General features: G+C 40.0%; 2 protein-coding genes across 2 annotated transcripts; one reads left to right on the top strand and one right to left on the bottom strand.

Moving 5' to 3' along the window:
* Positions 1-212: 212 nt before the first annotated feature.
* Positions 213-13,690, top strand: LOC121627344 (ras-related C3 botulinum toxin substrate 2). Its single transcript, XM_041966204.1, has 7 exons — positions 213-335; positions 5,460-5,531; positions 6,579-6,696; positions 8,904-8,966; positions 11,864-12,023; positions 12,626-12,762; positions 13,570-13,690. Exons 1-6 carry the CDS (start codon positions 226-228, stop codon positions 12,757-12,759), a joined length of 657 nt encoding a protein of 218 aa, XP_041822138.1. The 5' UTR covers positions 213-225; the 3' UTR covers positions 12,760-12,762; positions 13,570-13,690.
* A 6,513-nt stretch (positions 13,691-20,203) lies between these two features.
* LOC121604641 (kallikrein-8-like) lies at positions 20,204-23,051 on the bottom strand. Its single transcript, XM_041934214.1, has 6 exons — positions 22,971-23,051; positions 21,785-21,950; positions 21,435-21,617; positions 21,215-21,276; positions 20,699-20,838; positions 20,204-20,557 (listed from the first exon to the last, which is right to left on the bottom strand). The coding sequence occupies exons 1-6, from the start codon at positions 23,008-23,010 to the stop codon at positions 20,393-20,395; spliced, it is 756 nt and encodes a 251-aa protein (XP_041790148.1). The 5' UTR covers positions 23,011-23,051; the 3' UTR covers positions 20,204-20,392.
* Between the last annotated feature and the right edge of the window lie 3,146 nt (positions 23,052-26,197).

The raw sequence follows: 26,197 nt of genomic DNA on the forward strand, positions 1-26,197 counted from the left end.
TTCTATTGCAACAGTGTCTTTTTCCACATCATTCATCACATTTCTACTCTATTTCATATCATTTGCACACTGCTTGCATAAGTTCTGTTGTTTAGAAGATGAGAGAACACAACAACACCGGAAGGAGAGACTGGTGCAAACGTGAAGGAAGAGAGACTTAGAAAGAAAAAAGAGGCAGCAAAGGGAGGGGAGCGAGGGAGGTGTGTAACAATTTCCTGTAGTTGCATGCTGATCTGCGCCTTCCTCTCTGAGTCGGTTTCTGTCAGAGTGAAGAGCACAGTCGAAGCAGAGCGGAACAGGATGCAGGCTATCAAATGTGTGGTCGTGGGAGATGGGTATGCCATTATTTTACTTTATCTATATTGTTAGAACTACAGAAGCCTCAGGTATTGAAATGTTAGCCCAGGTGTTGCATGATGGGGACGGTTGGCCCTGGGCTCATAATTTATGATAATCTGACAGAAATGCCAAAGATTTTTAAACTGCCTGAACAGCCTTGATTGACAGTTTTATCACCTTCCGCATGATGTGGAGATGTGGCATGGTGGTATGGTGTTCACTTTACGAACTTAAGGCTACTGTACGCTTAAACTTAAAGAACACAGTCTGTCCAGTGTTAGGTGTGAATCTTTAGCCGCGTGTTTGACATCGCTGATTCAGAGTGAGGGTGCTGGATGGTGCAGGCCACAACATGCAGGAAAATGCTGTAATGCAGCGGGCTCAGAGCACACTCTTCACTGTAGATGAAAATGCAAGAAATGCCCAAAAGAGTCGCTCATGAGACGCAGAAAATCCCCCCCAAAAAAGAGAAGAAACAGGAAGACACAGAAAAGCTTGATCGTGTTAGACACATTTGTAGTCTTTAGTCAAAGTGAACCTGCTGAATTTGTTCAGTCTAAAGGCTTGAATGCTTTCTCACAGAACAAGTTTGGACAATGTTGTCAGCCACATCAGAAAAACTAACTTCTACACACGTCTTATCCTTGAAGGCGGGGCAAAAGGGTTGGTTGTGATGATGGTGGAAACTGTGGAGCGGATGCGGTCTAATTGGACGTTGCATATTTATTATTGCTAACTTGACTGTGGAATGAGAACGTGCTTTTTTCACGCCTCGGGGAGGCCAAATGTGACACTGAAACATAGGACCTGCAGGTATTTTACATGCTTTCATGTGACACCTGGCTGCATGAATCAGTCACTGCCAAAAGTATTGATTTGCTGGTCTGGGAAAAATTGCAAAAACTGATGGGAAAAAAACCACTGGAATATCCCTACTGAAATATGTTAAAAGAGGTTTACAGATGGTCAAAACTCCACTCACAAAAGTCGATGAAGCTGGTGGTGTGAGTAATTTCTGTCAAGATTTTTTATTTTCTGATTGTTTGATTTGGTAGCGGCTGAAACACAGCATCGTGCCGCAACCTCTGCAAACTTCCTTTGCTGTACATGGCAGCAGTTTGAGTTCAGGCTTGTGGAGAGAGGCTTTTAAAGAGAAACACAGCAGCTAAATTGTCTGTGTGATGTGTGAACACGTGTCTGCCTCTGTGTGTGACTAAAGAGACATGTCAAAAATGGGTTTTTGAGCTTCCAGTAACTAGGATCGAAGAGGAAGTTGGTCTCAGGTTGGAGGGAAGTCTGCCGCCTCTCAACAGGTCACTCTGTACATTCTGTCAATCATGCTGCTCGTATACGGCCGGACTGTAATGCTGGACTGTTGGATGGATGTTTTCAACAACAGTTTCGTTCACAGCAAATTTTTAAAATACACTAATAATCTAAATTCGGCCGTGCTAAACACACATTTTAAAACCTCTTAAAGGGGCGCAGGTGAATTGTCTAGTAAATAAACAAAAGGAATGTTTATGATCAGTATCACCAGAAAACATGAGGTGTATCCTTGAGGCCTAACAAAGGTATCTAGTGCATTTCCTTCCTCATTAAACATTTGCAAACCCATTTTTAGTATTTCAAATACAGCATTGTTGATGTATGTTTACTTGCTTGCGGTCTTGTGTTACTCCCACCTATTGATCAGCAGAATATTGTTGGCACCGTGCGTAGAACTTTCCAAAAATGCCAAATATGGTAGGCTGAATTGAAGAACTTTGTTGAAGGTTTTATTCAGTAAAACTTTCAATCATTCAGAGCGAAATGCCAGGATGAAGAAAACAACACAGAACAAAGAAAACTATAAGAAGTTTGGAGATATTGTGACTGACTGGCATGTTCTAGACTGGCTAGCTTGTTAGCACTTAACTTGCCAGCTGTATTAGTTCATCAACTGGCCCTTTTTGTATCAGCATGTCTCAAAACCTATGGCACCATTTACTAATGACACAACACATGTAATGGCATACGTTTCACTTGCTGGTGTGAGCAAGCTTTAAGATACTTCAGGGGAAAATTGTATGTTTTAGATGCAAAGCATAAAGACATAGTACATAACAGATAACATGGAAACAAACTCATGATCAGCTAATTGACACCTTTTTTTGTGTCAGTATAGTTGAAGCTATTTGACTATTGACTGTGGTTTGTGTTTTTTGGACTGAACCATGATGAAAGAGATGGGGGTGTTTCAAATGCAGATGGAAGAAATTTTCAAAAAGTATGTTGTTGTTATAGTTATAAGATTCCAACCAACAAGCTAACATGAACAAAGAAGATATGATATAAAGATTCAGTGGATGGGAAAAAAAGTGAGGTAGAGATTTGGAAAAAGAGAATAAGGGTGAAGAATAGAAAGGCAGAAACAAAGACAGACCTAGAATAAATCTGCTTTGAAGAGTTTGCCAAGCTAGAACCAGATAGTGTAGGACCGTGTAAACAGGGGACAGAAGACATGATGGAAAACAAGATTAAGAAAGAGACAGAGCGAGATCAGAGGTTGAAGTCGTCTTGATAGCTCAGTTTGGCTGGTTCCTGTTTTCAGCACTGATGCTTCTGAAACAGATCAGTTCCTATTTGACTCACACACAACCCCAAAACACACGCATGCTGCACACTTCTATACTTCTGAGAGCCTTCGCTGACATAAAACGCCCTTTAATGGTCCTTATGATCCTAACCTTAACCATCACTGTTGCATGCCTAACCCCAGCCTTTATATTTCACCTAAACCTCACTCTTTACCGTAAAGCCACCCTGAATCCTCAAACTGCCTTTTGGAGAAGGAGAACATCAAACTCAACACCTAAAACTCAAATACGGTCCTCACAAAGATAGGAGTACTCACACAGACTGCACACACACACATACACACACAGCGTTTTTCTAAGTTAACAGCTGGGCTGCTCATATCACTCATGAGTCATCTTGTTCCTCGGCTGGCCTTCTTTAAATTGGCAGTTTTTGAGGTGAGAGCCTGTTTTAAGACCCTGGATAAGGTTTTATCAAAAAATATCATGATTTTACTGTTATTTAGGTTTTAGCATCACTAAATGTTTGTTTGAAAAGGTAGTTTCTTTAAATGGTCGGTCCATCCACATCACTGAATGACACATTTTCTCAGTCATATTCAGTGGCAGCTTTCCACGCAGGCAATTTAGTTTTATTAGCCCAGATCAAAATATCCTCTGCTGAGTTTAGTTAATGCTTCTGCAGCTACCCCAATGCAATAGGGGGAAATGAGGGAAATGTCAGTTTTTGTGGTCAAAGGCTGTGGCTGAAAACAAGACTGTAGACACTGAATCCATCATTTTATGCCATCACTACCAGGCATAGTCACATACAGTTACTATCTATCAAAGGTGAAAAAAGTAGTAGAAATGTGATTGGCAATGTCAAGTTAAAAACTTCTCCTTGCATAAAGCAAATGGTGTGAAATAAATATACACTGCAGTAAGGAGGGGCTTTTGATGCAGCCAAGGTATCCAAAAAGCATCCCTCTTTTGTGTTTTACTTTGAAAATTCTTAAAAAACTCAGCTGTCACAACATTTTTCTACGTGATTGTCCCTGATAATACACAGACCTACCTGTTTTAATTGGAAACTAATTCCTATCAATCAACAAATCAACCAAACACTGAAAACTGTCCTAGTACATAGTCACAGTTATGTGTCTGTGAGTTTTATTTGCTACGATTGTGAACCTTGGCTGAAATCTGCATGGCCAGATCCGAGAATGGGTAACGTTTGTGTGCGTGTGTGATTAGGGTGAACCAACACTTCAAGAGTTTTTCACCCCATTTTACAGTCCTCATCTGTTGATGGTGTTTCAAATGAGAACCACAGGCAAACAAAAACTAAGGACCACTCTTAAACAGGGACACATGGAACAATTCCCCTGTTAAAATAACAACTGAGCATACTCCTGATGCAGACTGTAAGATGTGGTTGACAGCTCTAGAAAAACCAGGTAAATGGACCTTGACATGAGATATTATTCAGCGTTGAGAATGAATTCATGCTCAATTTACGCAGCAACTGTCTTTAAAAGCAAATATTTGTGACTAAGTGGGGAGCACTCAATGGTAAAGTTAATGTGCTCTTTAAAGTTCAAAGTTGTTTGTGCAGGACTGTGTTGCTCTGGTTTGATCAGATTTTACTGACAGTGGTGACCAACAGCTATCATCCGATTCATCTATTGTTAAATTCTGATTGACAGGTGGAAATTGTGTGACATGACCTTTTCCAACAAACCCCTTCCTACTTCAAACTAGTGAGAACAGCACATAAAGAAATCCCTGGTATTGTGCTAACATTGTCAGATAATTGTCTGTTCATGTGTGGAGATACACAGCAGGTTAAGTCCTAAAACCCTCCAGCTCACATCTTCAAAGAGCAGCGGTGGTGAACGAGTGACCATGACTGTTGGTGATGAACTGGTTCTTACTAAACTGGGTACAATCTAGACCTTAACCGCTTGCTTGTCTGAGCAAAAGAGTGAGGCAAGTCATCAGGTTTCATGACATCTTTGCAACTGCTATGTGTGTCAGTGCCGAGGTGAGGACGAGGCATGAGTTCTGGTGTTGTTATTGAAATGCTGACAGGAAAAAGCTCTAGAACAAAGTGAGAACAGGGCTAGCTGGTACTTGTTCGATCGTCTCCTGCATGCGGTCGTGCATTTTCGTCAATGTGGATGTTGAGACAAGCTGCTCGCTGCACTCCTGTAATGAACATGTTGCTGGGTCTACTGTTTTCTCACTTCTAAAATGTATTGTTAAAACTAATACGGTATAGAACTTATGATACTCTATATGTGATGACTGCACTATTATTAGTCTGCCAGCTCACTCATCTCTCCTCTTCTTCCTCTTCTTCTAATTCCATTCTATACACTAAATTTAACCAGGTTCTGTATACATATACGTAGCATAGCATATATTGGGACAAAGGTTATGACTCCAGACAAAGCCCTTCCCACCTTCAGTTTTTCTTTCCATCTTCTACTCTTATAGCCTGAAGCATTGTTATTGCCTTTTAATATCTCACTATGTGTTTTTACTTGTGTGATTTAGAGCGGTGGGAAAAACATGTCTTCTCATCAGCTACACAACCAATGCCTTCCCCGGGGAGTACATTCCTACTGTGTGAGTATGACACACCCAGACACATGCTCTCTCCAAAGGGTCATGAAAAAACACATATGACATATACAGGAAAACAAACATGTTGCGCATTTTTGTATGAACGCCAGTTATGCATAAACACCACTGTGTGCATGCTTGGACACACACACACACACACACACACACACACACACACCAGGTAAAGACAGAATGAAAAAATGAGTGATTAACTCTCTAGTCTACTTCAAAACTTAATGTTGCAGTGTTGTTTTCTTTTTTAACTGCTGAAGGTGTGAGAATACTGTGAATATGAGCAAATACATGACAGAGAAGCAGGATGTTGCACGAACAGTTGAGTGTGTTCGTCACAGATGCATAAGGAAAAACTGAAATGATCAATAATATGACCTCAGTCTGTACCTCCAATGTTTTCATAACAATCAAAGGTGAACTCATTGTTCTTTAGTATTGAAGCCAGATAGTAATTGTGTGTGTTTTATATATTTTATGTAGGAAAGTATAGGAAAATAACTCACATATCTGACCTATTAGGCTGTAGTGTTTCAAAGTGACCACACGAGGGCAGTCCTGTTTGAATATTAAACTCATTGCTGTGGTTATTTCCAGTGATGGAAGAAGTACTCATACCTTTTCTTTCAGTAAAAATAAATAGCAGTACCAAGTAGCCATACCTATACCACTATAAAAATACTACAAGTGACAGTCCCATATTGAAAACCCTACTGAAGTAGAAAAAACAGAAGAATGAGCAAGCAAAATGTACTGAAACTGTCAAAAGTAAAAGCGCTCGTTGGACAGAGGAGCACCTTTCACAGTGTTGTATCTATTCATAATGCTATATGTATCATATAACTGTTGTATTGTTACTGTTGCATGGACACATAAGCAGTATGACTCATGTCTAATTATGACACCCAGCCTTGACATGATGTCATTTCTATGGCATTTATAAATCTAATGATTGATTATTTAAGTAATCAAATAAATGAAAGACTGACTCACAGACTTGATGATTGATCGCTGACCGTCCCCCCACGCTCCCCACAGATTTGACAACTACTCAGCGAATGTGATGGTGGACAGCAAGCCGGTCAACCTGGGCCTCTGGGATACAGCTGGACAGGAAGACTACGACAGGCTCCGTCCACTGTCATACCCACAAACGGTATATCATTACGCACACACACACACACACACACACACACAGTTCATTAGAAAAGGTAAAATCCACTTTGTCTCCATTGTAACACCCAGGAGAGTTTGCGTTGTTTTTCAACTGCCAGATCAATATACACCACTGCAGCCTGATTGAGCTACATCTCATTCAATTAGAAGGCACAAGGGGAAAGAATAAGAGAGGAAAAGGGGAAGCTGTTTAACGTGTGAAAACAACCTAACTAACATCAGGCTGAAAAAAAATCTACACAGAAATTCCTGGAAATTCCTGTAAACCTTATGATGTTAGATTTGACAGTGATTAAGTATTATATTAAAAAAGACGAACAGTTGAATACATATATGTATGTTGACTGGCTTTGGCCAGAATTATTTAATCAATAAATAATAAATTATTTGGATTAATTTCCTTTTATTGAGACTGAAGGAAAACGAACGTCTTGTAGCTAACGCATCAGGTCGCTGAAACCTAGCGGTTAGCTGTCACTCCAAGCAGCCATAATTATGCATAACTTTAAGCCTTTATACTACAAAAAAATTCACCCCCATACATTTCTCATGAACAGGAAAATAGGTTTGGAGACCAAAACTGCTTTTTGTACCAGCCTGTAAATGTAATGGCCCTGGTGAGCTCAGACTCAGATGCAGAGAAAAACACAGGAGGCATAGTAAGGTTCAAGCAAAAATCACTGTCTTTACTATGATCCAAAAAAAGGCAAACACAACGAGTCCACTAAGGCAAACAAAACAGACAGGAAAAAGGCAGAACTCTTCAAAATCAATAGCAGGGAAAGTCCAACCAACCCTGGGAGCCAAACGCAGCAAAAGCATGAGGTGAGGTCACTGGGAACAAAGACAGTCTGACAGAGACATGTGGAGCTGGTGGGGGTATATACACACAGGGAAGGGAAGGAGGGTAATCAGGGGCAGGTGAGTAAGTGGCCTCAGGTGGGGGTTGATGAGAGGCGGGAAAACACAGGAAACGGAAATGACACAAGAGGTAGAGTTACAAAAATAAAACAGGAAACAACATGACAGGATCCAGAATGTTACAGTAAATATGTTTATCTCTGCTATAAAGACAGATATTGAAATAAGGGGTTTGACAGGGATTGACTCGCTTTTGGAGCAAGTCTCAAGTGGGTGATGGTGCAGCAGAATGTACCACATCACATGCAATTTTACAATAATTGGGTGTTTTGTTGAACATAAATTTTTAAAACTGTTTCAAACAGTATGGCAAACATGCAAAATTGACAATAAGTCCACAGAGTTTTGATGGTGGGTGACTCTAAGTGAGAAAACAATTCATGAAATTGAAAAAAGTGATCCGCAGGTTAGTGCACATTGACTTCTGGAGTGCTGCCTGTGTGTAGAGTTTTGAAAGCATGAACTCAGGACTGAAAATTGTTTGCAACCAACTGTACAGCTACTCCAACTGGTTTTGATAAAAAACAATGGAATATCTTTTCCATTCTTGACCTTGGAAATATTCAATTAAATTAAATTAAATTTTATTGATATAGCGCCAAATCACAAGAGAGAGAGAGATAAAGACACAGAGAGATAAAGACAGAGAGAGATATAGAGATAAAGAGAGAGGTTTGGGGTTTGACAGAAATCACAGTTTTGACAGCTGTAACAGATTTATAGGTATACAAAGTACATATGGCATATTTATGTATGTGATGCATTAACATATTAATAGCTGATAGTATATGAACATAGTACGGCCTTGGTAGGACAGGAACGCATACTGATGGAGAGGGAGAGAAGAACAGAGGTTTGGGTGTCATTGGAAGTCCCTCGGCAGCCTAATCCTATGGCAGCATAACTAGGGGCTGGTCCAAGGCAAGCCTGAGCCAGCCCTCAATGTAAGCTTTATCAAAAAGGAAAGTTTTAAGCCTGCTCTTAAATGTAGACAATAGACAATAGCTGGAAGATGGTTCATCAGGAAATAGAATGGAAATAGACTTTCATTCTTGACCTTGGAAATAGTTTGACAAAAGTTTTGTATCACAGCATCTTGTGGCCATGTTGCTATTGTCGGCAATCATTCTGTTACAGGCGTAAAAATAACAAATATTTCACCACAAACTTCATAAACTTGCAAAAGACTCGCAATAGTCTCTGTCCCAGTGTGGTCAAATCTACCATCTAATCCAGTCTGTCTCATCTCATTGTGGATCCATCTAGGATGTTTTCCTGATCTGTTTCTCCCTGGTGAGCCCAGCGTCCTATGAGAACGTCAGAGCAAAGGTGAGTCTTCTTACTTTTATATGTCACCAAAATGCACAGTCAGTTTGCAGAGTCCTGTGATCTAACGCTCAAGCTTTAAGCGCTATGTCGCCTGCCATTCTTTTTTAAATGGTTGTTTTCTTATTACTGTACGCCAGTATGGTTGAGAGTTAACACTGTTATGTCTGCTGTTTTGACGGCTAATTATGGTTCACTTTAAACAAAGTACAGGGAAAATTTAACACCCTACCTCCAAATAATGATAAAGGGCATACATATAGTAGAGCATTTGTATTGAATTACAGAATCTAATCACCCATTTTCAATCTCATTTGGAGAATTTTAAGCTACATACAGAGCAGTCAGAAGGGTAGCAAACACAAAAATGAACAATGTCTGGTGTTTTTTCTTGATATATTAGTTAAATGATTAATTAATTAATGAGCTGCTGTCGAGTGTTTCAGCTCCAGTATATTTCAGATTTTCATCCAGCCCTCCATTCATATTCTCTCCTGACTTATTAAGATTCATGGTGATGAGTAGTAATCATTCAGTCCTTCACTCTCACGCACATTGAAAAGAGCACCAGATTGCATACGTTGCAAACCCTTCATGTACAGCACACTCATCTCAAGGGCTTTCTGTTTTTCATGCATTCTTCATTTCCTGTGCTGCGATGACGCAAGGACGAGTGTTGCAACAAAAGCACAGCCCCTGGAAGAGCTTTTCAAATACGACCTCACTCCAAACCACTTACTGCTCTTCAGCCCTATGAATATCCTATAAGAACGTCAATACAGCATAACAAAGGAAATAACAGCAGGGATATTGATCAGATTCTTTTTAGTCCCTTTCACCTCTGCTTGGTTCTTCGTTTTAAATCCCATGTGAGTCACCATCGTAACAAAGAGTGGTACCATTAAAGTGGTTCCTGCTAGATCAGTTGGTATGGAGGGAAATTAAAAGAGGAAATTGAAATTTCAGTCGTGGAAAGAGGGCTGAAGGTATAATTACACAAACGAAGCTGTGTTTGGCCTTAAGTACAATTAATTACCACATGACCTGCATGTGGAGATGTATATGTATTTTGCACATGTATGATCATGACAGGCTCAAAGAGAATGAATGTTGTGCACTAAGCATAGATGGACACTACGTATAGGCATTATTTGGTCATTTTTGAGACCAACGATAGCTCATTCTTCCCAGGGCAAGACTCTGTCCCACACCTGGCTTCAAACTATCCTGCTTCTCTCTTCACATTCCTTCATTCAGCACTTTCAGAAACCAATTTGTGTGTGTGTGTCTGCGTGTGTGTGTGTGTGCGTGTGTAGGTCTGCAGCTATTGACAGCAAGGCGCCTGCGTAGCTAAATGTCAAGCAAATCAAAGCACAGTTAATAACACAGTGGAGTATAATTTAACCAGCATCCTGTTCTCTCAATGTCCATCTATCACCAATCAGATACTATTTACTCTGTGCTAAATTACAAGAATCACAATCAACTGGAGAGAAGGGTTCAAAAGATTAGAGTGGGGGTAAACAACTGTTGTATAGAATAAGAAGGAAATTAGATGATTATCTGTGACACTGTTGCACTACAGAAAACAAAAACACAATAAAAGCTAAAGCAAAATCACAAGCCCAACACAAGTCTTCGGTCATTCGTGACAAGTCATTGTCAGGTCTAAGGGCCTTCAGAGCAAGCCTCACATCAAATCTCAAGTCAAGCAAGACAGCTAAGTCTGAAAACTTTCAGACTACACCTCAGGACATGCCTCAAGTCAGCTGAGACAAGTCCAATTCAAGTGTCAAGCAATTTTTGGACGATTCCAAGTGAAGTCACAAGTAACGGTTAAGTCATAATGCAGGACTTTTAGGTGTCTGAATGATGGCCAAATGACATGGCATCCATATTGTAGATATAGTGGTTTTTCTTTTACATTTTTACAAGTCTTTTAAATGCATGTCTATTATTCAGTGTGGGTCAAGTGAAGTCTTTAGGGAGTCAGTTCTCAGGTCTCATGGCAGTCAAGTCCAGCTCAGCTCCTTCGTTTTTTTCTAAACTTTGAAAAGTTTAAAGTCTAAAACTCTGGTATAATGTGAGAAGAAATACTCACTTGGATAAGTGAGGTTCAAAAACTTCCACAAGAGAATTTCCCTATTGGCTGTGACCAAAATAGCACATCAGAATTAAATTTAGATTTATTTTAATGAGATCTCAGAAGAAGAAAAGGCTGGTGAAGAAGAAGGAGACTCAAGGAATCCATGAATTTGTATTACACAGTGGTTTAAAGTTTCAGCTACACACGGTAAGACATTAAAAAAGAACTAACTCAAAGAAGCAGCGGTATGATTCATCTATTAAAACTCGTAATCCCCTCACGTCACTCGACTGGCTTGTGAGAAGACTCCACCACTGAGCAGGTTGGATTTCCCAGTCAAAAAGCACGCAGTATCTCTCACGTCCTCACTGAGGAGAATGGATGGAGAGGATGAAAGAGGCAAGGAGTATAGTGAGCGAGCAAGAGGGATACGAGGGAAAGGGACATATTAAGTGAGAAGGGAGAGGGAAAGAGATCAGAGGGAAATGTGCAAGGAAAAGAAGGGAAAACAGTGGCCAGCTGAGTGAGAGAATGAGCAAAGAAGTTTGAGAGGAGGCAGCCAGGACGGGTCTGAAAATGAAAACCTCTTTCATGTTACAAAATTATTTGGAAGTTGGAGTTGAAACTTGGATTTGCTTGAGCAGAAGAGCAAATGTGGAGCATACACCTAACCACAACCAAATTCCATTCTCATTTTCCACGGTCTCCTCTCGTCTCCCTTCACCCCGTGTCGTTTTCTTCATCTCTGACACCTACCTTCACTTTGTGTCTTCACTTGTCTCTCCTCTCATTCTTCAACTCTGTCCTCTGCCAGTGGTACCCCGAGGTTCGCCACCACTGCCCCTCCACACCCATCATCCTGGTGGGCACCAAGCTGGATCTGAGGGATGAGAAGGAAACCATTGAGAAGCTGAAGGAAAAGAAGTTGGCACCAATCACCTACCCTCAGGGTTTGGCTCTGGCAAAGGAAATTGGTGAGTGACGCTCATGGGATTCTCCCAGGTCTTGTATCGCAGAAATCTGTAGCCTCCTTGACTGATGAAGGCTTGAAACAAAGCGGTACCTACAGCTCAGTAAGTGATATCAACCAGGCTTACCATTGCAAATTTAGCAATAGCTGGTAAACATCACAGAGCAGCTAAACTGCCACATATTTTTTTTGTTAAAAGAGTCAATAAATATTGGACTTACATCAGTCTGGTGCACAGAAACATGACTTGAATGCAAATGTGCTCAGTGACTGATGCTGCTTTAACATAATTAAAAAAGAGTCCTCATCTATGATTTCTTGCATTGTTCTCAGATGAAATACATCGATGCAACAAAAATGTGTAAAACCATTATGTCTCAGATGTGGCATACCGACCTCCACTTTTGGAACAACTGATAAATACACATCCTGCATACCATTCTGTACAAAACGGGCTGTTAACACACACTGGATACATACACAATGTTAATGCTCAGATTTATAATTTCAGCTTGTTTACTTCAGCCTACCTCCCTCAGTCTTTATGTTTCTATATGTAGTTTAACTGATGAGTGTTATTGTGTGTCTCCTTGCTTGTATGTACAGATGCAGTAAAGTACCTAGAGTGCTCAGCCTTAACCCAGCGTGGTCTGAAGACTGTGTTTGATGAGGCCATTCGGGCCGTGCTCTGCCCTCAGCCCACCAAGGTCAGGAAGAAGAAGGCATGCTCACTGCTGTAAATGGTAAGACTGATGTAAACACAGAGGAAGAGGAGAAGAGTGGTCAAACAAAGAGAGAGCAGAAAGATGTAGCGTGAGGGAGAGTAGGAGGGGTCACATTTGCTGATCCTGGATCTTAAGTCTGTATTCATCCCACACAACCTGTGAGGCATCTTGATCACACACTGTGCAGCAAGAATTGGCTTAATCAATAGTGCATCATTCAATGGCTTCCGCTTTACCAAGCACACAGTTTCACAACTGGACAAAGACAAAAAAAGCAAGTCAAATAGAATTAGAGTCTCACAGAGAGACACGCTGCAAGAAAAAGACAAACAGACGAAGAAACAGATGGAAAGTTTTCTGCTAATATACAAAATAAAGACAAATTCCTCTGAAGTGATGTGTGCATAATATGTGAAAGGTTCCTGTTATACTTGGGTAATTATTTGCAAGCCCTCAGGGCAGGTTTCTAATTTGCTTGGAGGACAGACACATAGTGCAGTGAGCTATAATTAGACAGACAACAGTCAAGCCTTTTGTTACGATACATAAGCAACTGGCAAAAATTAAGTCCAAAGAAAAGAATAGAGCTAATTTTAAATTCTCGTCCTTTTTTTTAAAATTACCATAATAATTGGAGAACTGAAAACATATGCAAAGGTACAGAGAGAAGAAGAAATTATCTTTAGAAAACTGTCACTTCCTTGCTAAGAGAAACAATTGTTTTGCAGCAGAAATTATTTTTCTTGCACGTCCTACATGCTCTGCCATTTCAGTCTGTGTCCCTGTTCACGATGTCGTAGATTCATGAGGTCTTCATTGTTTTAGATTCTTGCAGGACGAGAAAGAAGCGGGACAGAGATTCAGACTGCTGATCGCAGCTTGAAAGAAGATTTTTTTAAAGTTCTGTTATGTTTCTGATAGGAAATGACTAGATTTACACAAGTTTTAAAAAAAATATGATGCTTTTGCAGTGAAAATGAAATGCAAACCACAGTTTTTTGTCGCAAACCTTTCTGTACAGCATACTCTGAGACTGATTTTTAGAGCACATTATAGGTCCTGCACCAGGCACAATGTCTCTGTAAAACACACCAATCTAACAGAATATATCACTAAACGTGTATGTAACCGACTGTCCCAGTTCACACACACACTATAGATTAACCCTGTTAGCTTAAATGTAAGACTGGGAGTAGCATACTAGTTTTTTCCAATGTCCCAAAATTCCTGCACACCAGACTACATCTCACTGCCCTTTGGGGGGCCAACAATATTTACAGGTGTCTCGTGCAGCTTTAAATAATGATAATATTTGTTAATGAGTGCATAGATAGCATTGCAATAAGATGAGTTCATAATATCTTACAGCTGTTATTTTGAGAGTGAGGAACAATGATAAAACATGAGGATGAGGAATGGTTTTGTATGAGCAGGGAGCGGAACAATGTTGTATTTGAATAAAAGCTATTGACAGCTGTATTATTTGTTGTGATATTAAAAAAAGACATTTGATCAAGTAAAATGTCTGCAGAGAATATGTCATTTGTTCAGCAATGTGGCTCTTTCTGCTTCAGTAAAACGCATGGCTGCTATGAAGATCACGCCCACCGTACCTGCTTTTTCAGTTACTGCATAGTCTCTACAGCTTCCTGCAAGCTGTGTCATCTACATGATTTCAGCTGTAAGATGAATGAGCACAGTGTGGAGGGTCTGTCTTCGGTAACTCTGATGCATTTGATTGTATTTCTACCATCTGCTACATCATCATCAGTCTCACTTTGCTTTACGGTAGGGCAAGGCATCAGGACAGTGATATCAATCTGACTTATTTGTTTGAGTTCATTAGCAGAGGCTAACTGATTAATGGTGTGAATGGAAAAGGTTATCTCTACAGGTGGGGAACATTGCTCATGATTTGTTTCAGGGCTTGTGTGCATGTGTGTGTCAATGCATTTTTATAAGGGGACAAATAATCCTGTGTAGCTCAAAGGGACTCACCTATTTCTGCCATGATATCATGACAAATATTTCAAGGTGTATCTTTCAAAGTCAAATTCAAATTTTGTCACATGTACAGGACATACAGAGGGATCCAAGCATTGTTTCTCAAACTCCCGCAGTGTGTGAAAAAATATAAAGGTAAAAACAAGACAACAATAAAGATAAATCAGGACAATAAGTGTTTAAAAATAATTAAAGGGATGAAAAATTACTAAAAAGTATGCAGAAATATATAAGGTTTTAGGATAAATAACACAATAACATGTATATACAGTATATAGCATAGCATTTGCACATCATTGTGTGTGTGTGTGTGTGAATATATACACACACACACACACACACACACACACACACACACACACACACACACACACACACATACATACAAAGGTTACAAAGGTTACCCAATAGTAGAGAGAACCTACATATCATGAATCAGGGACCTGTTTACAACCCCAACACTAGTAAAATTTAAAAATAAACTCCCTGAGAAACTACACTGTTCGACACTTAAAGTGAACAATACAATCATACAGTCGGTGTGAATGAGTAGCTCTCTGTGAACCTAAGCAACACATCTCTGTATCAAATCAATTTGTTTTTCTTTTCACCCTGAAGCCTCCTCAGAGGCTTAGGGATTTGTCAAACTGCAGCCAGAACCTCAGCAGCAGTGAGGTAGGCAGCCTTTTCAAAACAGATTATCCTTTACTTGATGATTGCAGAGAACTTGGGCCTGACAGCTCAGATTAGGATCTATAGGGCGCTCGTCACTTCACAAGGCATTAATGTGTTCTACCACGGCAGGCTTCCGTGCAAGTGTGCAATCAAGTTTCATACTTTTTAACAACAGAGCGCTCTGGAAAAAGCACAAAGACAGATACATGCATGACAACCTTCATCACTGTGATCACCATAAAAATTACACGAGAGAAAAAGATACAAGAAAAACTACTTATTTTGCTTTCTGAGTGAATCTCGCGAACCTCAATCTTGCAAGTATCAGAGCAGTCCTGTTTCTTTATCCTTCCCAAATGAATCAGATTCATAGAACTTTTTCACAGCAGACATTTTGCCTTGTCGTAGCAGGAAAGGCACAGGTGGAACATTAACACAAACAATTCAGTAGTTTTTAATGCACTTCAGCTGAAATGAAACATGAGAGGACATGTTAGCAGGTTAAGTATAAAACTTGTTATCTGATCTGTATGGTGAAAATCCCAGGATTTAGATTTATGAAATTTGTCACTTGGATTTCAGATACATTTGATGTACTAGACAGAAAACAGGTAGACAGCGGTTGCATTCAAAACCAACTACTATACTAGCTGTACATATTGATTTGGCCAAAATGTAGCATGCAGTAATCAGTGTGCAAACAAGATATCTGCAGCAGAGCAAAAAAATCCGGATGTTGTATTGATACTGCAAAAATCTCCATTATGCATTGGACCATTTATCCCACCTACTGTGTGCCACAATGCAAAGCGCTGCAACAGTCATAGTCACACAAAAGGTTTTTTTTTTTACAAGTTCGTATGCTATTTCATCACTAAATTCACTTCCGAAGTGGAGTTTTTTTGATTTGGAGTTGTGTCCTTATAAGCGCCTGCACAGGTAGCTAATTAACCAGCCAGACCCTAGGTCACAGTCACACAGACCACTGCAGTCAACGCATCAGACTTATGAAAAATGACAGAGGAGAGCCAGAACCGAAACTCTGTCGATGCAGCTATTGCCAAGAGGGGAAATGTTCAGAATGTGACCAAACCAGCGTGGGCATTAACAGAAACAAAAATACCATTGATCAAAAAGTTTGATAAAAAAGGCACCCAGTTTGGGTGGGTAAGGATAACAAGGATAATGCTACGCTTTCAAAGCTACAGAAATACCAGGAGAACGAGCTCAAACTCGCATTACATTTGCAGTAAAGTAATGCGACAAAACATATCTGGTTCCTTCCAATCATCAGATAGACGTTACCTATCTCTCAGGTAAAAGTTCATTTTTTTGGAAAATCCGTGAAAATTGGCATTTATGATTTCTCTTTTTTGGGAGCATAAGGGAGTGCCACGTAAAAAGTGGGGGTTTGCCATTAGCCATGTTGCTGCTCGCAAAAACTGGAAACCATCTTAGCCTGGCCCAACGTAAGATAAGATAAGACTATATTAATCCCCAGATGGGGAAATTCAGGTGTTACAGGCAGCAGGCAATAGTAGTAGGACAAAAAAACGAGGTAACAAGGAATAGGTGGAAACAATTAGGGCGGGGTAGACAATCAGGCAGGCGGGAAGGACACCAGGAAGTCAAGGGTCTGAAAGGAGAGGAGAATTAGGTTTCACAATAAAACAGGAAGTTCAAGACGAGACATGACGCTAGTGAACAAAACACATTAACAGACACGACGAGACATGACAGTGTGTCCAAACTTTTGGCCTGTACTGTAGGTATACATACCTTAAAATGTATAAATATGACCAAAATTTTGATTTGATTAATATAAATATAGATTTTTATGGAGATAAATGTATAGTAAATTGACTTTTTTTAGAGGATGCCTCGATATACCATTAGAGAGAACATGAAAATGTTCAGTTACTGTGGTATTGTTGTCAGTTTTTATTATACTTGGACCAGGGTAAGGCTTCATGCTGTGGTCCCATTGTGTTTCCTAGCTAATAAGTCCCAGATACAATCATCTGCTAGCATGTATTTGCAAAACAAAAAAAATAAATAAAAAACAAAAAAATCACACAGGAAAAAAAACCCACAAAGGTTCTTGGTATCTCATATGTTTTTCACTATGAGAGTTTTTTACAGTTAACTGCATCATATTGTAGACATTTCATGACCACAGACAATAGTGTTATCTGTCCAAGCAGCAGCTTTTCTACGTACATTGTCAGGATCACGAAGAAAAAAATGACGCTGTGTCAGCAGCAGAGATTGTGAAATCACATGACCGTATTGAAAGGACTGGATTTTGACTGGCTTTGCTTTAGACGATACAGATCCATTAGAGCATGCCCAGATCAGCCCACATACGATCCTCAGGATCAGCTTGGGACATCTCTGCTGACAGGTGTATACGACCAAAAATTACAAGGAATCAAAACTCAGTGAAGGTGTTGGGACAAAATGTGAGACTTGGCCATATTTTTTTTTCTATTGATCCATTTTGTGACAACAGGCAACACAGAACCCAATCAGCACTGGGAAAAAGGCAGGTCTTGAAAGTTGAACATTTTTTATTTATATTTCTATATTACATTGACATTAATTCATTTGGCAGACCCTTTTGTCCAAAGCAATATACAAATTAGGTAAAATTCAAACCACAGGAGATCAAGGAGAAGCCTTTGAAAATAGGTGCCTCAACACTCCACACTTATGCTTTGCTTTGTGTCTTGTGGCACTTGTGTCAGGTGCAGCATAAGTGCACAACTTGTATGAATGAGCACATGAAATGATGACTTCTAGAAATTCTAGGATGGAAGTAGTCGTTGTTCTGTTGCAGTTGTAGTGAACCAGAAATCAGCTAGGTAGGTGCCATGCCAGTGGTCACTCTATATACAAGCATTAGTGACTTGAACTTAATGTGAGCAGCAACAGGAAGCCACTGGAGACTAATTAAGTGTCAGTATGCTAAGTGCCATGACCTCTTTTTGGCTGGTTGCAGACCAGACGTGTTGCCACATTCTAAACCACATGCAGAGGTTTTAACCTGCATGCTGGCAGCTCTGCCAGGAGGGCATAACATGAGTGCAGATGAGAGATGACCAGTGACTGTACAAGGAGTTGAGCTGCAGTCTCATTCAGATAAGACATGAGCTTTCTGATATTTTATAGTGCAAAGGGACATGACCGAGTGATTGACAGCGACAGTTGGTCATGCTGGCCCAGACTTCTTCTATGCTTGAGTTTTGTGCAACTCTGCACAAAATTCACCTGGAAGCTCTGTGCTGATTTGTTGTTACTGTATCCAAAAATAAATGTGAACTTGGCACTTTGCAACACAGCCCAGATCTGGAACAAACCCTCAGCTATTGTGAGACTTCAAAGGCCACAAACTGTTTGCCATCCTTCGATCGTGGACGCATCCTTTTAAACATCAAAACAAAAAAAAAAATGAACAGCTGCCAAGCACTTTTACCTTATTTTAAGTGGGAAAAATCTCTTTTTAGGACGATGTTCACAGTCAGGAGAGCAATAGGGTGAATATCAGAGGGGGTTCGTAGCTGCAGCAGCATGATATCATTGGGTCGTTATTGTCTTTGTCTGTATAGACCTTTCTTTTCTTTTCCCAGCTTGTAAAAATTGAAATGATTTTATTGTTTTCTCAATATGGCGACATGCCACTCTAATTCGTTATTGCAAACGAGATGGATTATGGTGAGATGGATCAGTCACTGTCACCTGAGCTGAATCTGATCCTGATGTGAACGTCTCACAGTCAGTGTAGTTATAACAGTATGCAGGATGTGGCCTTTGTTGTGTGATAGTACCGCAACATTGTTTCTCCCCCTCCCCACTAATAAGAAGCTCGTCTTTATTCCTTGTTCTTTAAAGGATCCACATTGACTTCCACAAAGTGGTCGCGAGTCTTCCTGGGGTCCTCGCAACAAACAACAGCAAATCCACCTTAAGATCACCCTGTATCAATCAGATCAAAAAATGCGACATCACCACTCATTTGATTAATTGGTAATATAAAAACGTTATCATGACAACAATGTATTAAATTATAATGTGAAGACAATGTGCCAGTGTGAAAGGGTTAGAGTTAGGGTTGAACCTCCAGATAATTATCACCTAAAGAGCCTATTCTCCCTCACAGGGCCAACAGGACAGTAAATGTTGCATTGTAACATTTATCAGACGTCCAGAAACACAACTCTAAGTCAATGATGTGTTATTCAGTAGCTGCTAGATGTGTAAATAAACCACTGTTTCCTATAATTACTCAAAAGGTGATGATATGTCAGTGTTGTGTTCACAACTTGTCTGTGTTGCCCCAGTTGGCCAAAAATAATTAGTTACACCTACAGTTATGCTACTGTAGGTGTAAAGATATTGATTAGTGGAGCTTTAAATTGTGCAGAAAAACATTCATCTGTCTTTATTTCTGTCACTCTGAAACCATAAAATCAAAAACAATGTGTTAAATCATGATTGTAAATCTTCTTTGTTTTTTGACAGAACTCAACCTTGGAAAAGAAGGTTCATAATTGTTTATCATTGTTACCAGTGTTGTTAAAAGAAGACCTGACTGGTCCCTGTGTAGTTTTCCAACACCATGGCTGTATATTGTATAAATGCATCAAAATGAGCTGAATTTATATTTAGGAAAATATATGTTTGTGTCGTTGCTCATTTTGATTTATGAAAAGTGTAGATATTTATTCATAACAGCAAGAATCGGTCAACATTTGTGACTTAGGCACACCAAAAACTACCCTCATGTTGTGGAACCACATTTATTGCTTGTCTGGAAGAACCTTACAAATCAAAATTGAATATTCATCGTACACCAATCAATTGTAAATTTCTTATCTGCAAATTTAGAGGAACTCAACGGTTTACTAAATATATGTGAAAGTCTGTGAAATGACAGGACATTTCACAGTTAGCACCACATTAGACATCTCTAGGGCCTGTTAATAGTAGTGGTGATCCACTGCATGTATGAACAGACGTCCATGAATCCAACAGGTGCAGAACAGACAAGTTCACCAGTGGTAGAAATGACACCATAGATCCTGGGAGTGTGGTCGGTTGCGTCAGGGAACACCACTCCTCCACCAGAGTCACCCTGTGAAACATATGTAAATATTGTTTTTTTTTTTTACAGACTTTTGTATATATTTACAAGTACTTACTTGCTGTGTATTAACGTGGTTAACCTTGTAATGACAGTATAAAAGATATAAGGTTTGGAGCCATGCCAACTCACAGGGCACACGTCCACTCCAGGAGTTTGGCCACAGAACATGTGATGATGTGGCCATGGGTAGTAATGTGAAGGGTTTCCCTTCCAGGGACAGTGGTCAGCCTTGATGTTTGCACACTGGAGATTTGGGGAAAACTCAGATTCTAAATAAAAAATAGAAAACGTGATTCTTACGACATGATGTACTTAACTTGTACACACAAAATGATTCCACCAACAAATGAGCAAACCTCTGCTATACCTGTCATAAGATAAAGATTATTTATACTTATTTTTACTTTTGAATGTTTTTGAAAACAACATTCATTCATTACATTAAAACATCTGCAACTGTGCTAGTCTTTGAGCTTGAATAGAAAGTCTACTGCCAGAATCATGTTTTATAATGTAAATGCACAAATATGATTAATTAACAACAAACGTTTTAAGACAAAGTAAAATGTGTTTGATGTAAATATGTGTCAGTTTTTGTTCTAAACACTCAAGCAACATAGATCATTCATGTAAGATTCTTCTCACTTTTTTTGTAATCAGGACGTATAGTTGTGGCTCCGTGACCTACAATCTGAACCACATCACCTCTGAAAAACAACAAGTAGAATAAAAAAAAGCAGTTGTAAATTGCAGTTTTGTTTCAAAAAATGTATTAAAAAAGTTTCTTTGTCACAAGAAGTTCTCATTTGGAGTTGCTCAAGAGTTGAGATTTCAGACTTATTAAAGGGGAAAAATCCCAACTCACACACGCAGAGGATTGTTACAGCTAGGAAGAGCTATAAGAGTTGCTCCTAGAACTTGCAGAGGGAGCTTCAGCAGCATGATGTCATGGATCATGTTGTTGTTGTCCCCATACATCACAGGTGGTGCTGAGATTCTCATGATTATTGGTTTTTGTGTATTCCAGCCTATAACTACATTCATGTCCCTGCAAATGAGTAGAGATTAAAAAGGAACATCACTGAATTGCACTGAATACATCATATTTTGAGCAATGCTATCTTCATTTTGGGAATGCTATATGACTCCATTACTGATTGTTCCTTTATGAGTGAGAAATATTGTACAGGTTTTTAAAAACAGCCACTTTCTCACCATATCCAGCAGTGAGCTGCAGTCAGAACCCAGCGGCCACTGATCAGAGAGCCACCACACACAAATTTGTCTTGATAATCAGTTATTATCACGTGATAAGGACGGTCACATGGTTGTCCTCCCAGAATTCTCTTCTGCAGATCCACCGTTTTGCTCCCTGCGACACCTGAAAGAGAAAGTCCTCCACCAGGTGACTGTGAGTTAGAGCAGTGGTTGCTGTAGAGAACAACTGACTCATTCACTCCGTGGACAGTTATCAGTGTACAAGGTGAACTGCACCCAAAGTTGTATGAGCAACTATGGAAGCCCAGTAATACGTGTTTTTACAACTGATAACACACGTTTCTCTACACTGAGTTCACTTTTTCACAACTCTTCACACGTTTCTCTTTGCAGTTACTCTCACGTCCAACACGCACTCATGCAACCAAAACGCTTTATCCACATCTCAGGATCAACTTTTGTGCCAGAACACAGTGACATGAACGCTGACCACTACGCTCTTTTTATTCAGCCATTTCAGAAATCTTATTTAATCCTATAGAAATCAGACATTCTGCAATGTGCAGTCGGCTTTTTGTAATTACAAATTCACAAAATGGAGCTATAGAAAAACCAGTAATGTAGTACAAAACTATACATATCCACTAATACATACTTGTGAAAGATAGCAGCACATACAGAAATAGTGAGTACAGTGCCAGTGAACCCTGTCTTCTGCATTTGGCCACAAGTTGTCACCTGATGTTCTTGCTTGCAATACACCTGAGGAAGAGTCCAGACACCTGACACCTGTGCTTTTCATGCCATCCACTGCCTGCTATCTGCACCTGATCACTGACAGCTGCATCACGCCACCTACCAAAACTTTTAACTGGCTTCTCTAGAAAAGAAACAGACAAAAGTCAAAAATAAAACAGGAAATAGCCAATATGGCGTGAAGTGAGGTGTCTGTCACTGTCCGACACTACTTCTGCCTCCTTCAGAGGCCATGTCACACCTCCAACTGATCTAGAATTCAGCTGCCAGGATTTAAATGGGCATCAGAAGACGAGACTACGTCACACCAGTCACAGTGTCGTTGCATTGGATTCCCACATTTTGGAATTGATTTGACTGATTGATTGACAGAAATACTGTCTGAAAGCATATCGAATGGTTAAAGTCAGTAGTTGTCTATACTCACCGAGCCACATCAAAAGGAGAAGACTTGTCCAGCCACCCATCTCTGCCAATGACTGCCCCCCTGGTGCCACAGTGGGACCTTTTTAAATCTGTTCACACTGTCCCGTTGGCCTTCGAGCCTCCAATCACCTCATGGAGGTTTATCAACATGAACCCCATTGGCTACAAAGGTCTGCACTGATGCAAATTTTTTTTTTTTATCACTTATCACGTGTTCGTGTCCTTCAAGTCTCACATGAAGTGGCGACAGGAAAAAATACTACAAAGAAAAAAATATGTATTTTATTCAGGAGGCAGATTCGACAAACAAGAAGCCAACACCAGAGTGCATTCAAGTACGTGAACACAGATATTATTTAAGGTTATAGGGAAAAGATGAGGAAAAGTTGGGCTTAAGTTGATATTTTGATTGAAAGGAACATTTAAAGCAATAAAGTAAAGTAGTGACTGTATACTTGTGCTGTAGGCTTTTATTAAATATGTCAGATTTAGTGGCATCTGAACATGAAAAACACAAAAGGCCCTCTCAGTGCCAGTGTTTGGTTTGCCTGTCCTGGGCTACTGTAGAAATATGAAGGTGCAACACCATGGACCCACTGCTTCTGTAGATATAAAAGGCTCATTATAAAGTAATGAAAACACAATGATTCCTATTTCCAGGAGATTATACACCAATTAAATGATAATTATAAATATTATATTCCATTTCTGCTGATAGATGCCCCTAAATCCTGCACACTGGACCTTTGAAATGCTCACACATGCACCCATTTGCAAAACTTCTTCAGATTTTGTCCCAGAAAGAAACTGTTGGGATAATCCTCCAACATCAAACCGCTTTCTTTCACAACCTTCATCACATGGCAGCTGCCAGAAATGCTGCACCCCAACAGTTGTAGCGCTGAATCACTAAACACCTGTACTTGATGGCCTGTTCCAGCAGGGCTCCTGTTTACCTCTGGCCACGCTACTCTTCTCAGGTGAGCTCTGCATCTATTACTTTTGCACATTTTAGAGATCTTTGCCTTTAGTCAGTGCTCTTGTTGGCAAAAGTGAGTATCTTTCTGACTAAAAGTCAAGTAAACTCACTTGGTGTTATTTTACTTAATCGCTGAAGAGCATGGTCTTTGCCAGCGGTGGACTCCTGCTGTCTGAGGGGCAGCAGTGGAAAAACTAAAAGGTGCACCAGCTGCATGCGGTGAGGGTCCTGCAACAACAACAACTCCTCTGCGAGAGTTGAAAATGTTTCAGCAATAAATTCACCCGTATTCTGGACCTTCGTGAATCTGTTTCATAAATGTAGAGATGAGAGGAAAACTGGAGTTTCCGGGCTGAGACTGAACTGAACACAAACACACACAGACACACTTGATAAGCTGACAAAAGGAAGTGATGCAGCTCAGCTCATGCCTCTTCAAATAACTTGTTGAAAACATTGCAAACATCATAATTACATGTGTGTGTGTGTGTGTGTGTGTGTGTGTGGAGGGGTTTGGGGTTGGAGCTCTCTGTGCCCACATGAGGAACCCTGTAACCCGAAAATCTGGTTCTGCTGTGTTTTCAGTCTTTGCTCAGATCAGTTTCCTGTTTGTCCAACTGTCCACTGAAGATTAAACACGAGGTGTTTCATCAGTTAGGAAAATGTTTCCTCTTGCCGTTGACTTATCAGAACAGAGGAGCTCAGGTGAGGCAGAAACTGGTCATAAATTCACACAGCCTCAGTATTTATTGACTTAATGATTTGATAGTATGTTGGATTTTAATTAAAAAAAAAAAAACTTTGGCACACTACAGCTATTGTCTGTGCAGTGAATGTACCCAAATGTCAATTTACATCTCACTATCTCAGTGTAATTCTATTTTTACTGAAGTAAAAGATCAGAGGGCTCCTTCCACGACTGCTTGTAAATACACATAGAGAGAGGGGAAGAGAATAAGATGAAAACAAGAGGAGAGAAAACAAGGAGACTGAAGAGAGAGAGAGAGGAAAGGAGATGACATGAGGAGAGGAAAAGAAAGGACACGACACAAGAGAGGAGAGGTGAAAGGGAGGAGGGGGGAGGGAAAAGAAGGGAAGAAAAGGGAGAGAGGAAAGTCTTTTCTGCACTTTGACACTTTGTTCGGGTTGTCCACTCACACACAGTGTCTGTGGCTGGGTGAACACACACATGCTGCCCAAATGGTCCACTTTGCTCTGTTTCCACACCTTTTTAAGTCGCTGTTTCATTTTTCACAGCCTTCACATCTCCTTGTTTTTTTTCTCTTTTATTTTAGCAAAGAGTTTTAAACTTTAGCCGTCTGCAGTGTTCACATGCTGTCAGTGGGTTGACAAACATGTCTCAGTATCTTTTTTGCATTTTGGTATTATTTTAACACCTGCATATGTATTTCATGATTTAATTTCATTTAAGTGGAGGGGGAGTATTTATTTGATATGAAGCAGCAGAACATTGAAAAATAAGTTTCCCTCGAGGTGAATTGAACTATAATGAACCTTTATAAAATAATAAACTATGATGAGCCAGTCTTCAAATAATTTGGGTTCCTTTTTATTTCAACAGCAGGAACTCAGTTCAGAAATTAGTTCTCAAGCATTGTTGGGGGCTGGCTATGAACTAATGAGAAGTGATATAGATGGGGTATTTATTAACTCACTACTGGACATTAATAAGATAATTGCGTTTGCGTGCGTGCGTGCGCGCGTGGCGCAGCGGGGTGGGAGGGTGTAGGCTGCGCTCAGATCTCTGTGGTCTCAGTCGGAGCTCCGAGACGCGACAGTTCACAAGTCAAATTAACATGAATTGAACCTCATGTGGACTCCGATACAAAATCACCAAAGACTAACAGGGAGGTGGATTGTGGTAAGTTTTTCTTTCTTTCGGCTTTTTAAACACTGATCGCGGGTTCTGTCTTGTTGTCACTCCTCGGTGCTCAGATCATTTGCATGTCTGACTGTCTAACTGTCCAATGACGATTAAACACGAGGTTCCTCATCAGTTGATATCAGTCACTTAGGAAAATGTTTCTTCTTGCCGTTGGCTGGTCAGAACAGAGGAGCTCAGGTGAGGTAGTCATAAATTCACACCTCTGAGTTTTACATGACTTCATGGTTTGATAGCACGTCGAATTTTAATAAACACACACTACATCTGTTGTCCGCGCAATCAGTGTATCCAAATGTCAATTTACATCTCACTATCTCAGTGTAATTACACACACGGAGCGTTG

Source organism: Chelmon rostratus, chromosome 3, assembly GCF_017976325.1.
Source record: "Chelmon rostratus isolate fCheRos1 chromosome 3, fCheRos1.pri, whole genome shotgun sequence".
Lineage (NCBI taxonomy): Eukaryota > Metazoa > Chordata > Actinopteri > Chaetodontiformes > Chaetodontidae > Chelmon > Chelmon rostratus.

Coding starts and splice junctions, on each gene's coding strand:
- LOC121627344 (XM_041966204.1), top strand. CDS start 226: ATGCTGATCTGCGCCTTCCTCTCTGAGTCGGTTTCTGTCAGAGTGAAG. Junction 336..5,459: donor TGTGTGGTCGTGGGAGATGG/GTATGCCATTAT, acceptor TGTGTGATTTAG/AGCGGTGGGAAAAACATGTC. Junction 12,024..12,625: donor GGCTCTGGCAAAGGAAATTG/GTGAGTGACGCT, acceptor TTGTATGTACAG/ATGCAGTAAAGTACCTAGAG.
- LOC121604641 (XM_041934214.1), bottom strand. CDS start 23,010: ATGGGTGGCTGGACAAGTCTTCTCCTTTTGATGTGGCTCG. Junction 21,951..22,970: donor TCTCCTTTTGATGTGGCTCG/GTGAGTATAGAC, acceptor TTTCTCTTTCAG/GTGTCGCAGGGAGCAAAACG. Junction 20,839..21,214: donor ACGTCCTGATTACAAAAAAA/GTGAGAAGAATC, acceptor TTTTTTATTTAG/AATCTGAGTTTTCCCCAAAT.